This window comes from Colletotrichum truncatum (genome assembly GCF_014235925.2).
Source record: "Colletotrichum truncatum strain CMES1059 chromosome Unknown Contig_0004, whole genome shotgun sequence".
NCBI classification, from domain to species: Eukaryota; Fungi; Ascomycota; class Sordariomycetes; order Glomerellales; family Glomerellaceae; genus Colletotrichum; species Colletotrichum truncatum.
Window position 1 is genome coordinate 392,913 of NW_027222401.1, and position 13,269 is coordinate 406,181.

At 47.3% G+C, this 13,269-nt stretch overlaps 3 protein-coding genes across 3 annotated transcripts; 1 reads left to right on the top strand and 2 right to left on the bottom strand.

The window, feature by feature from the left end:
- Positions 1-653: 653 nt before the first annotated feature.
- CTRU02_206888 (uncharacterized protein) lies at positions 654-7,125 on the bottom strand (the record flags this gene model as incomplete). Its single annotated transcript, XM_036733615.1, has 7 exons — positions 654-5,632; positions 5,680-5,709; positions 5,761-5,992; positions 6,052-6,330; positions 6,396-6,461; positions 6,514-6,727; positions 6,782-7,125. The coding sequence occupies 7 exons, from the start codon at positions 7,123-7,125 to the stop codon at positions 654-656; spliced, it is 6,144 nt and encodes a 2,047-aa protein (XP_036574646.1).
- A 1,871-nt stretch (positions 7,126-8,996) lies between these two features.
- Positions 8,997-9,845, bottom strand: CTRU02_206889 (Upc2 protein; the record flags this gene model as incomplete). The annotated part of the gene is made up of 1 exon (XM_036733616.1): positions 8,997-9,845. The coding sequence occupies one exon, from the start codon at positions 9,843-9,845 to the stop codon at positions 8,997-8,999; it is 849 nt and encodes a 282-aa protein (XP_036574647.1).
- A 2,212-nt stretch (positions 9,846-12,057) lies between these two features.
- Positions 12,058-12,932, top strand: CTRU02_206890 (family 5 carbohydrate esterase; the record flags this gene model as incomplete). The annotated part of the gene is made up of 3 exons (XM_036733617.1): positions 12,058-12,211; positions 12,266-12,747; positions 12,810-12,932. 3 exons carry the CDS (start codon positions 12,058-12,060, stop codon positions 12,930-12,932), a joined length of 759 nt encoding a protein of 252 aa, XP_036574648.1.
- Positions 12,933-13,269: the final 337 nt, after the last annotated feature.

Sequence of the window (13,269 nt, forward strand, 5' to 3'; positions counted from 1 at the left end):
GGAAGACTGCATTTGAAACCACTCATTAAGATGGCTTCACTGGGTCTGAAAGAGCCTGAGCAGGTTTTTCCAAGACCATATCACTTTTTTGATGACTTTCAGTCCACCTCAGACGGTTGTTTTCTAACCGAATGTTCTAGTCGTTAGTGCTGGCTGTGAGATTCCAGGAAACAGCACTTCTGGTAGATATATCTATGTACTAGCCAAAGATGGTGGTAAAAACAATTACCGTAATCAACTTATATTATCAAAGCCGCGGAAGTTTAAGGCGGAGGATCGTTCTGGGGTGACAAAGTGTGCGTGACGAACTTTGCGCCTTCTGCGCTCGTGAATGCTGTTTTACTACTTACGAAATTGGTTCTCAGTGTGCAAGTTTCTAAAAGATTAAGAATTCAAGATCAACCGAATTCAAAAGTATGACGAAAATGCTAGGAACGAAGTTGCTAGCCCGTAAAGTGCGTTGATTCTGCCAGAATCTGCAGCTCTAGAAGCACACTATATATATCCAGCCGGCTGACAGAGATCTCTCCAGTACAGGCAGTATGAAACTATCTCATCGTGACTCATGTAACCTAGCCCACAGAATTTTCATCGTCACAGAAAGCAAATAATTAAGCTCCTCATGCGTAAAGGGTAGAACATGAGTGCGGCTGTTACTCAATGACCACATCTAGTGATATGCCTCCGTGGAGAAGCAGCTCAACCACCTTCGTATGGCCTTCTTGAATGGCCCAAAAAAGTGGTGTTCGACCAAATTGATCCTTACTTTCAATCTTGACTGTGCCTGTGTCGAGGAGTTGCTTGACAATGGCAACATGTCCCCGATAAGCGGCACGTGCGAGCGGCGTCAAACCATATTGGTCTTGTGCATCGATATCAACTTGAGCAGTATTACAGAGTTGCTCGACTACCGCTTTATGGCCCTGATGAGATGCCCGTGAGAGTGGCGTTCGACCATAATGATCTTTTCCGTTGATATTAACTTTTTCAGTGTCGAGGAGCAGCTTGACAATAAAATAATGCCCCTGATGAGCGGCCCAGGCGAGTGGTGTTAGCCCATATTGATCCTTTGCATCTACATCAATATTCTCTGCGTTAAGAAGAAGATTTACCGCTGCTTTGTGGCCTTTAAATGAAGCCCATGCAAGTGGATTTAGACCAAATTGATCTTTTGAATTGACGTCTACTTTGCCTGTGTCAAGAAGCAGCTTAATAACTGCCTCACGGCCGCTCTGAACAGCCCATGATAGTGGCGTTCGGCCAGTATAATCTTCTGAATTGACGTCTACTTTGCCTGTGTCAAGAAGCAGCTTAATAACTACCTCACAGCCGCTCTGAGCAGCCCATGATAGTGGCGTTCGGCCAGTATAATCTTCTGAATTGACGTCTACTTTGCCTGTGTCAAGAAGCAGCATAATAACTGCCTCACGGCCGTGCTGAGCAGCCCATGATAGTGGCGTTTGTTTGTTTTTATCTTTTGAATTGACGTCTACTTTGCCTGTATTAAGAAGCAGCCTAATAACTGCCTTATGGCCGTGCTGAGCAGCCCATGAAAGTAGTGTTCGCCCATTATTATCTTCTGAGTCGGCGTTATCTGTGTTGAGAAGTAACTCGATGATTGCCGCACGGCCGTACTGAGCAGCCCATGAGAGTAGTGTTCGCCCATTATTATCTTCTGAATCGGCGTTATCTGTGTTGAGAAGTAGCTTCATAACTGCCTCACTGCCGTGCTGAGCAGCCCATAAGAGTGGTGCTCGACCATATTGATCCTTTAAATCAATATCTACTTTGTCTGTATCGAGAAGTAGCCTAACTGTTACCTCATCGCCGTATTGAACGGCCCAGGATAGTGGCGTTCGTCCATCTTTATCTTCCGAATTAACGTCTACTTTGCCTGTATTAAGGAGAAGCTTAATAACTGCCTCACGGCTGTACTGAACAGCCCATGAGAGTAGTGTTCGCCCATTATTATCTTCTGAGTCGGCGTTATCTGTGTTGAGAAGTAGCTTAACAACTGACTCATGACCATACTGAGCAGCCCATAAGAGTGGCGCTCGACCATATTGATCCTTTAAATCAATATCTAGTTTATCTATATCGAGCAGTAGCTTAACTATCGCCTCGCGGCCGTACTGAGCAGCCCATGAGAGTAGTGTTCGCCCATTATTATCTTCTGAATTGACGTTGTCTGTATTAAGAAGCAGCCTAACAACTGCCTCATAGCCGTACTGAATAGCCCATGATAGTACCGTTCGTCTATCATGATCTTCTGAGTCGGCGTTTACTTTGCCTACATTGAGGAGCAGCTGGACAACTACCTCGTGACCATGCTGAATGGCTAATAACAGTGGCGTCCGACCATCCTGGTCTGCAGAGTTGACATCTACTCTTTCTGTCTCGAGGAGCTGCTGAACAACTGCCTCGTAACCTTGCTGAACGGCTAATAAGAGTAGCGTTCGACCATAGTGATCCTTAGAATTGGTATCTACTCTTTCTGTCTTGAGGAGTAGCCGAACAACTGCCTCGTAACCATTCTGAGCGGCTAATAAGAGTGGCGTTTGACCATAGTAGTCCTTAGAATTGACATCTACTCTTTCTGTCTCGAGAAGCTGCTGAACAACGGCCTTGTAACCGTGCTGAACGGCTAATAAGAGTGGCGTTCGACCATAGTGATCCTTAGAATTGGTATCTACTCTTTCTGTCTTGAGGAGTAGCCGAACAACTGCCTCGTAACCATTCTGAGCGGCTAATAAGAGTGGCGTTCGACCATCCTGGTCTGTAGAATTGATATCTACTCTTTCTGTCTCGAGAAGCAGCCGAACAACTGCCTCGTAACCATTCTGAGCGGCTAATAAGAGTGGCGTTCGACCATCCTGGTCTGCAGAATTGACATCTATTCTTTCTGTCTCGAGAAGCAGCCGAACAACTGCCTCGTAACCATTCTGAGCGGCTAATAAGAGTGGCGTCCGACCATCCTGGTCTGCAGAATTGATATCTACTCTTTCTGTCTTGAGGAGTAGCCGAATAACTGCCTCGTAACCATTCTGAGCGGCTAATAAGAGTGGCGTTTGACTATAGTAGTCCTTAGAATTGACATCTACTCTTTCTGTCTCGAGAAGCTGCTGAACAACGGCCTTGTAACCGTGCTGAACGGCTAATAAGAGTGGCGTTTGACCATAGTAGTCCTTAGAATTGACATCTACTCTTTCTGTCTCGAGGAGCTGCTGAACAACGGCCTCGTAACCGTGCTGAACGGCTAATAATAGTGGCTTTCGACCATCGTCATCTTCCACATCTGCGTTCACTTTCCCTGTACTTAGAAGTAGCTTGACTGTTTCATTGTGGCCATTCTCCACGGCAATCAGCAACGGGGTTCTTCCAAGCTCGTCTCGTGAATCCGCTGGAACGCTATGTGATAGAAGAAGGCTGACTACCGCAACACCACCTTTGCGTGACGCCACAGCCATTGCTTCATTATCGTCGCCGTCTTCATCCTGGCGTTCTTGATGGAAGTCTAGGCATTTGCTCGTATTGCAACCAGCTTCAAGAAGTTCCGCAACAATCTCTAGACCATCGTGATCTTCATTCTGAGCTACTTCCTTCACTGCAAAAAAGACAGCTCCATCAAGCTTCACATGTTTTTGTATGAGCATTTTAAGGACCTTTCTGTCTCTGTGATGAATAGCGTAGAAAACGAGCTCAATCTGACGTCCAAATAGATCAAGGTCAGCACCCAACCCTATCAATTTGAAAATTGCCTTTCCGGCTTTCACCGTCAACGCAACATTTAATGGTGTCTCGTCATCAACATTTTTTGCATTGATATGCGCAAGATAATCCCTACGCTGTCCGTGGCCTTCAGTTCGGATGATATCGAGATCATCTGCCGCGTCTTGGCCCTGCAACTCGATCGATCGATCTAGCAACAGTAGGGCCATGTCTTCGTGACTTTCTCTGAGAGCGAGCAGCAACGGTGTGTTTCCTTCCGTATCTTTAACGTCAAAATCTATACCATCACGCAAAAGAGGAATGAAGGAGCTCAGCAAGCCGAATCCTATCGAGACATGGAGCGGTGTTGCTCCGATAAATGGCCACCCCCGAGGGGCGTGGGCATTGTCAGGATCCATTATTCTCCATAATTTTGCAATTTCGTTCAAGACTTCAGACTGTCCGCCCCATTGGATTAGGGTACAGAGGTCAAGCTGAGGGATTCCTGCCCTCTCAACTTCCTTGGCATGATAGAACAGAGACCTTACTGTATATGGTAACAGTGGGAAAGTTGCTGATAGTTTTCTCTGGGATAGATCCGTGCTTTGGAGAATCTCACTCAAAGTCAAGTATCTGAGACACGACCTGGAAACTTCGAAGTGACCCGCTCCGATCGGACTTTCAGGCCCGCAACCGACAGACTTGATGAATTTCTCGAGCACGTAGTCCGCAGCTGACTGGTGGACAAACTGGGCTTCTCGGTCCCAGTCCTCTCCGCTTGCTTCGTATTGCTCCCATAACTCACGAGTTCGGAATTCTACTAAGCCTCCTGAAAGGTCGATAACATGTTTTTCAAAGTCAGCCGAAGTGTCTATCCAGCTGTCGTGGCATCTTAGTTGCGTAATAGTTGTGCAGTCCGTGTCCTTGTCAACCGCAAGAGCCTCTCGGAGCTCATGTGTAGACAACGGTCGCTGGGCGAACAAGACCCATCGGAAGAGTTTCGTCATTTGGTACCGCATGGACCCATCGACACTACATAATATGTCGGCGTATAATTCGTCGAGGGCTTCTGGTGTAGCTCTAAGCTTTTTCAGCAGAGTCTCGGTTTTCTTCCCACTTGCGTTCCCAGCAAGTATGTCAGTAACGATTAAGGTTACCCATTGGAATCCTCCGTGAGCCTTCATCAAGATTTCATTCTCGAGTTGTTGACGCTTTGTTACTGCTCGAATTTCCTTGAGCCGTTCTCGAACTACTAGTCTAATGTCCTTGTCGTTTCTCTCCTCGACATAGATGACTGGCACTGTTACATCGCCAATGATCGGATAATGTCTCGAAGAGAAGCAAATCTTCACTTGCGCCTTTTCTCGTTCGAATTCGCCTAAGAGGGTTTTGAAGTATGCTAGCAAGACTTTGGCATGGTGTTCTCCCATCTCGTCAAGCGCATCGACAAAGATCACTACTGGTTGGTTCTTGGTTCCTTTAGTCAAAACCTCGGACATGAAATTTTCAAGTTCTTTTTCGGTCCATTCCCATCGTTTTTCTTGCCAAGATCCATATCGCAACTCCCGATCGCGGAATGTTTCAGTGAGTTGAGCAAGATATTGCGGGAAAGATTGAAGCATGGAGTTCAGTAATGCACGAAATACACCAAGTGGAGTTTTCTGCAAAGGGGATCCGCGGCCGTGAATGCAGAATGAAACAACAAGTTCTGAGGACGTTTTTTGACGCATCCTTGTGGCGGCGAATTTCATAAGCACTGACTTTCCAGCCCCAGGATTCCCTTTGATCCAGAAAAGGCCTCGCGTTCCGTTTGTCCAGGCCTGATATTGGTGATCCTCGAGAATCCAATTGCAAGTGTCCTTGGCGGAATATATATCGTCGTACCTGTGTTCCTGCTCCCGAAAGGAGAGTGACCTGAGACAATCTGATTGAAGTCAGTATCCTCTTATGGCCTTCCTTTAAGCTACGTACCCTTGCTGTCGTCTGAAAGCTGCAGAGATACTAAAGGTGTCAGTCTGTTGTCTATCTAGGTTGTGGAAGCTTACTACATACATTTAGGCCCCGCTTCTGGGTCTCTGGCCGTAGATGTACCCTGCGGCTTCTCGAGCAGTTCCTGTAGGATGGTACGAACGCGCTTGTAGATTTCATCGTATTCACTGCTGTATTTGACCATCTCAGAGTGGCTGCGGTTGATTGGGTAATGTTGCTGACTACCGGTCTTTGCCGATGAAACATCAACCAGCACTTGTTTTGGTCCGACTAATTCCCATTTGCCTGTCGTTACCTAGATAAAACGTAAGTCAAAAGTTCAGTTGAGTCAGAAATTAGATCCGGAGAGCATACTTCTACCGCCGTTGGGGATGTCTCGGTTTCGTAATAAGCCACAATCGTAGGGGATTTTGCGGCAATTGCAGAGTGAAATTCCTTGTCTAACCGCTGGAGAAGCGCCGAGTTTTTGGTAAGTGACTCAAGCAGACTCCGATTTGGCTGATTTTTAACCAGAGGAACAAGTGACTCGATAGCCAAGCCTTGATGTGGAACACCAAAGAACACGAATCCAGTAATGGAATCCAGTATTTGCGAACACGCTTCACCTGTTTCGCCTTTCAGTCTGATTATGGCCTGTACCTCATTTGGTCAGCATCATGTTCAGAACTGGCCTCATCGATTGCCTGCTTTGTATTCACCTCTTTAATCACGATCCCCCCGAGGCTGTGTCCAATGAAGATTATAGAACGAGGCTGGCTTGAATCCTTCCAAATTGATCAGTCGAAATGACTCTAAACGGCAGCCTTTGCTACGCACTCGAATGCCTTTTAAGTCGGTCTTGAGAAGAATTCCCAAGTCTGACAGATTCTGAAAAGAACTGCTTTCGGCGAGATGTGTATTGTATCCCCAGATCAAAATTCTCGCATTCGGAACATCCAACGGAAGCGCATCCCGAAGCCACATAAAGGACCCTTGTCTCTCCTTGAACGAGCCAAACGCGTGGCCCCCAAGACCAGACACCGCAATTACACTAAGCAGGGTATGTCAATGCTGTATCAACTGTTTTGATTCCTTGCCAACTCACTCTATTTCATAATGTTTGTCGAAAGTTTCTTGGAGAGGTGTGAATCCTGAAAAGTGAGTATCGAAAACGAGTGATTTCTTGATACTAAGATCATCTTCGGCTCCAGGGCGGAATACCCATTGATTTTTGGAGTAATCGGAGAGACATTCTGGTAAAGCGCCGAAACTGACAGTTGCGGTACGACTATTCCGTTCCACGGGGCAAATTGGGATTGAATGTACGACGACGCTCGCGCTGGGTCCAAGGGAAAGGACATTTTTTATAAGCACGCGGACATCACTTCTCGTCTGATATTCACAGGGAATACCTTGCACCCTGAAAGTCGGAGTACGAGTGGTCGACATGAATGCTGTTCCTTCATGAGGGAACACAGTGATAAGTGGTGAAGTGATACAGGCAAATAGTGACAACACTCATTTGGATCATGTCCATGTTGAGGGGTTAGCGCCCTCTTTGTAGTATCAGTGCCCTTCACGTCTGTGGCTGACGAGTAGGAGCCCTCACTCACCCAATCACACTCGTCCGATGCGGGGGACGACGCACTGGATGCCAAGCACCTACTAGCCCTGCTATCCGGTTGGGCGCTCATCCTCCCAATTTGTCAAAATCCGATTTCTGTCTGACCTGCATATGCGTTGATGCCTTGGATCGACCAGTTCCTGCGACTGAGTGGCAGCTTAACACAAGCCATACCTGCAGCTGAAGCACATCCAGGGACGCTATCACGGCGCTGTTAGGCCACGTTAAGAGAGGGATCGTAGGCATTTGGATATGCTCAGGCCAATCATTAGCGGTACAAAGCCCGGTGAAGTGTAGGTGAAGAGACATGCAGTACTGCTACCTACTTGGTTCATACTCACTGCGTCTCTTTCCCGGAGTTTCGGCATGCATGATAAATCAGGCTGCTGCCCTGTCACTTGTATTATGTCACAACCTCCACAGCGAGGTTAGAAATACGTGGGTCGGAGAGATTCTGACAAGCCCATGGCAGAACCATGGTGCGCATAACTCCTTACACTCTCCGCTGAGCCCCAACCCGTCGGCCAGGGTGCAAGTCCAAGCATGCCACCCCCTCAGCAGTTACTCTGGCATGTGCGCTTCCAAGAAGTGTGACATACTAGATGATGGAAGAGGACTACATCCTTAAAGCACCCCGCGTAATGACTATACTCAAAAGTTTACTGTGTCCTACGTCTTGTTCGACTTTGTTCGGCTTTGTTCGAGTTGCTAATAGCTCTACTAAACAAGCGCAACAGTATCTTGTCGAGCGTCTGCCCCCGAGCCTTGTAGAATGTCAGCATGCGGCCCAGTTTGCACGACAGAAAAGAAAAGTAGCCCGGTTTGGGTTCATTATTTACAGCTATGCCCTGGCCAAGGTTATCAGCCTTGAAGCTCTACTTTGTAGTATATTCGTAACAAATATCTGAACGGATAGGGTTAGATTAATGGTTATCTAGTTACTGTTACAATGTGGATCTACAGTGCTGCAGCAGTTTGCACTACTATTCTCTTTGCTTACAAACTGATGTCATGGGCCAAGAGAAGATTTCGCACTGAGTGCTGGCAGAGTGACTACAGTTACGTACATTGTTCTGCCCCTCTTCAGTCTGCCTGGTTGTCCAAAATTACGGAGAGACTGATGCTCTCACGAGGCTGACGTATAGCATATAACCACAACTCCGTGTAACCTTTGTAACATGTGGCGTTCCGACTAGCCAAGCGTGGCCGTGATCGGGTGAGCATACATCATCTCCAGAGACGGTCCGGAGCATCAGCAAACCAGCAGCAAACCATATGGGCCAACTTTTGCCCAATTTAGGAATGCTAGCAATCTCAATAATTGTAACTAGCGACTGGGAACCGATCGATCACCACTGTACTCAATTGAGACAAACTAGTCTCATTACTCCCGTCTGTGCTTGTGAACGAGCTCAACCACTTGCGTCAATCCTAGCAGCATGCAAATCTATTTGAAAGCATGCTCGGGGCACAAACAGTTGCTGTCTGGCTACTGTCCACAACGCCTTTTCATAGCTTTAAGATGGCATGCTCGTGTGTCTACTCATCCTTTTCAAGGAGACTCGAAGCCAGGTGGGTCTTCTTCAGGCTGTTTACACAGCCATCGCTACAAAAAAAGCTTTGTATGGACCTTCCTGCGCTTGCCTTAAAATCTTTTCTTATTTCGCGGTAATTACCCATCTCGAATCATTGCCGCTCAGCCAGTCTGCTCCATCTCGAGCACTGATAGAGGAAACGCGAGCCATTTCGACCCATGATCGCCGAGACGGGCCGCGATGGAACGAATCATGAACTGGCCCGCATCAGAAAAGATCCAGAAATTCCGACACCAATGGAGAAGAACGGCGTAAAAGGCCAGGATAACAAGTGCCTCTGGACGACGTTGCTTGAGTACGTCAATAAAGTCGGTTGTGACGCAGGCACCAAATGAGGTAACAGAAGCGGACGTATGAATACTTCGCTTAAGAATGCTACGGTAGATGTGGAATGAGTTCCGTAAGGTCTCAGTGGCCTGGCGGCAAGCCTGCAGCGAGACTGGGCTTAGATTAGACTGATCGAGCATGCAGTGGAGGGTGTCGATCTCGGGAGCCTCTGTCGTAGGTTTTGCTGCCTCGAGAAATTGGACGAATGTTTTAACACCGCTTTCGCGGATGGTTTTCCATGAGCAGTTGGTGACTGTACTGACGCCGCGATGAATCTCAAGATACCATGCAAATTGGCCAAGGTAGGAATCGAAGTCGTCACGACAACTACGGAGACTGTCGCACAGCAGCTGGTGGCCGAGGGTAGACGCGAAGAGAAACATGGGGATACTTTTCTCTCCCGAGATATCGTCCCTGGCTTGGTTGAAACGGCTGAGCCCGCGTGTTTGTAACTGCGTAGCTTGATGGTGGTAATAATCAGCTTGAGAGGGGTATAGTACAGCTAGATGTTGTGCCGAGAGTCCCAATAGTACATCCAAGAGGTAAGGGTTTTGCAAGGCAGCCTCCAGAGTCTGGTCGGTCATGGGCCTGACAAGTTCATCGACAGCCAGTATGGCGTCCATGCTTGTTTCAAGGTGATGGAGGAGCCGCATGTGCTCCATAGTAAAGAAGTGGTTACTGGGAGTACGAGAACCTATGCGGCTGCAGTCATTACGTGTGGTGAATTGATCAACCAGATCTGTGATACTGTCTTGGGTACCAGCGACGGCGTTTACGACTTCGTCGCTGTTGTTAGAGCTTGTTGGGGTGTTGCAGGCCGTGAGGATTTGCGAGGCTGAAACCGGTGGTCTGGCCGCGGCCAAAGGAGGAGGATCAGCATAGTGGCAGCAACGCGCCGTTGTTGCACAATGGACACATGTTGGGCGCGTCTCGTCGCACTTTACATGCCGCTTCTTACACTCCAAGCATCCATTGCGAGATTTCCGATGCGGCCGACGTAGTTTGACGTCACTGGGTCTGGCTGCAGAGAGTGGTTTCTCTTCTGGGGAGCCATATCCGTAGGGTTTCAGGAACAAATGAAAAATTAGAGCGATAAGCGACCTGTATCTAGCGGCGCAGATCAATAAGGAGGGCGTATGCAATGAGGAGTTATGTCTTTAACCCTAGGAGCAATGTGTTGGCTAAGGTAGTTGGCAAATGTAACCGAAGACTCTTTGCTCGTTCCATTTTTTTTCTCCATTCTCCTTTTGCTAAAAAAGTGGGTATTGACGGAAGAAGGGGTCTGTCTAACCTATTGTCTGTTACTTGGTCCTGGCGCCCCCCAATTGAATTGTGAGGTTTCAAATACTCTGCATCTGTGCTTCACGGTTCTCTCAATATCCTAAAAGCAATCACCAAGGTGTTGATAAATCCAGTATTTATCAGCTTGGTTATGTTGAGAGCACTAGAAATACTATCCCCTACAGATCCAAGCGTCTTGCGTGCCGTTCTCCAATTAAGCATTCGTAAGCCAGGCAAGGTTTTACAGTCTACGTCGGTAAGCAGTCGATCCCTGCAACTTCCACCACTTAAAAGTCTCATAAACACTCGTAGATCTATAAAAATTCCTTTTATTACCAATAATAATGTTGATTAGGGTGCTACTACAAATTATCGTCATCGCCAACTATGAATGATCGGCCTTACTCGTTCTCTGTCCACCGACTAAGGAGTGAGCTTTAACACTTCAGAAATAGATCAAGAAGGCTTCAAAGAACTTGATTTTTGAAGAAGACTTATGGAATCGCATCATCCTCACTGAGCCTCAATGCTTGCAGCGTCCCCTGACATAAAAACCTCTTGAATTCTTTACTTCACTATACGTCAAGACTACAGCACCAAATCTATGTAAAATCACAGCATACCTTGACGATCTCCACTTCCGTGGCCCTCTGCAATGAGACTGACTGAACTGTCGAATTTGGAGTTGTGCCAGACCTTTTAGCACGCGTACCTTGCCGAGTCACCCAATACCATTTACAGTAAATAGACCATATTGCATATCATCATCTAAAGATAACCACTCTCGGAGTTGCCGTGCCCATTATTCAAGTCTTGACCCCCGTAGCGTATACGAAGGATCAATTCCATACTCTTCGTGTTACCCCTGGGTGGATTCATTGCTAGCTGGAAAGCTCAATCCCATCAGGCATAGCCATGTTCGAGACATGGCCCATCAGTTTGCAGGGTTCTGCGTTAATCTTGCATACATGGTCCCTGATTTACTTAATCTGACTGCGTATGTGAGATGGCTTAGCTGACGGTAACGGGCCTCTAACGCTTCTCTACACAGTAACCAGCTTAGGAAGTCTACGTAGAGCATCTCTTGTGTCGATTGAACCCAGGACACTGTGCTCCATTGTGAGGCTGAACCAAGACGATCCGCACCATTCGCAGATTTACCTTGCCAAAGATTACGGAATGAGTAATAATTGCGAGTACGTGGATAGGGGCTGAGAGTTGCGTCGAAAGCCACACACAGTGTCATTTTTGTACGAAACGGGCCGAAGGGTTCAACACCTTAAAAGATATCCTACTCGATGATATTCCCAAGTTCGTCAGAGTGGGGAAATGGGGTACGCGGATAGACGGAAGTACGGCAAGATAGTGGGGCGGGTTCCCGAAATCTTGGGTGTTGGCATGTCTTGACTGAATGCTAGGCCCGTGCTTGTTAGTCAAGTAGCGACGACCATCAAAGACTTACACACATATAAATATATCATATTTGCTCCCAGAAATAATGGTTTCGCTCACAGTATTCCGAAATTCTACATCTTGCCTTCAACTATCAGCATCATGGTTTCACTCAGATCTGTTTTACTTTCCACCCTCGGAATGCTGGTGACCTCAGCATCAGCAGGCTCTGGCTGCCGTTGTGGCTCCTCTGATTTCCTCACGTTCCCGCGTGTAAATCTTACTACGGAGCAAGTCATGCCCTGTGCGGCCTACAGTTTGTTTCCCTATCTCATCGGCAGAACGTCTGTTTAGTCTGACGTGAACACAGAGTTGATCGATGCCCGTGGTACCGGGGAGCCGCAAGGGGTTTCTATGATGTTCCAAACATCTATCCAACGAGCCTTGGCCAATAGTACTGCGGCATTGAGCCATTCGGTCATATATCCCGCAGGTTATGACCAGAATGTCACAGCTGGTGTCAAGAATATTCTGAATGTTATTCAATACGGTGTTCAAGAATGTCCCGGACAAAAGTACTTCTTGTTTGGTTATTCGCAGGGCGCGACTGTTATCCTAGAAGCCCTCAGCCAACTCGACGAACCATCTGCAGCCGCTGTGGCCTCCGTGGTGGTGGTTGGCAATCCATACCGCCTGCCAGGAAAACTCTCCAATGTCGACAGCATAGGACGTCCCGACAACCGCACCGCACTCGGTCTTTTTGCAGTTCAAGCGCAGCAATCGAATGCCACTGCTCCGGTGTTCAGCGATGCTTTGGACCGTAGTGGTAAAGTCGCTGATATCTGCTTGGAGGTATTCATCTCCTTTCTCCACCAATCGTTAATAACCAAACTGACATTTTCGTTTCGTTGCAGAATGATATTGTCTGTGCCTTCGATCCCCAATGCACGTGCCAGCTCGCTAGCGACCACTTGTCCTACGGACTAATGCAGTCGGTCCAGGATGTGATCTTTGAACACGTCGTTTCGCGGTTCTAAAGAGCATATGTAGACCCAATCTACAGCCATCTTTTTTACAACGGCACTGGCAAATGTATAAATCATCAGCATTTGGAGCGAAAAGTTTAGGGGAATGGTCATTATTCAGAGGTTGTGTTTGCTCAATTAGAAAAGCAACAGCACCAAGTTGAACAGCGTATGAAGTTCCCTGCGACGGAAACAATAACACTAAAGAATTTCTTGGCTCTGAACAGCTGTTTCTGGCAGAAAGTCACACCGCTACCAATAGAATTCACGAGTTGATAGATTATATACATAGATGGAAAAAAATAATCTCTTATGCCAACGATCTTGGTTTGCACCTTGTTTCATGGAA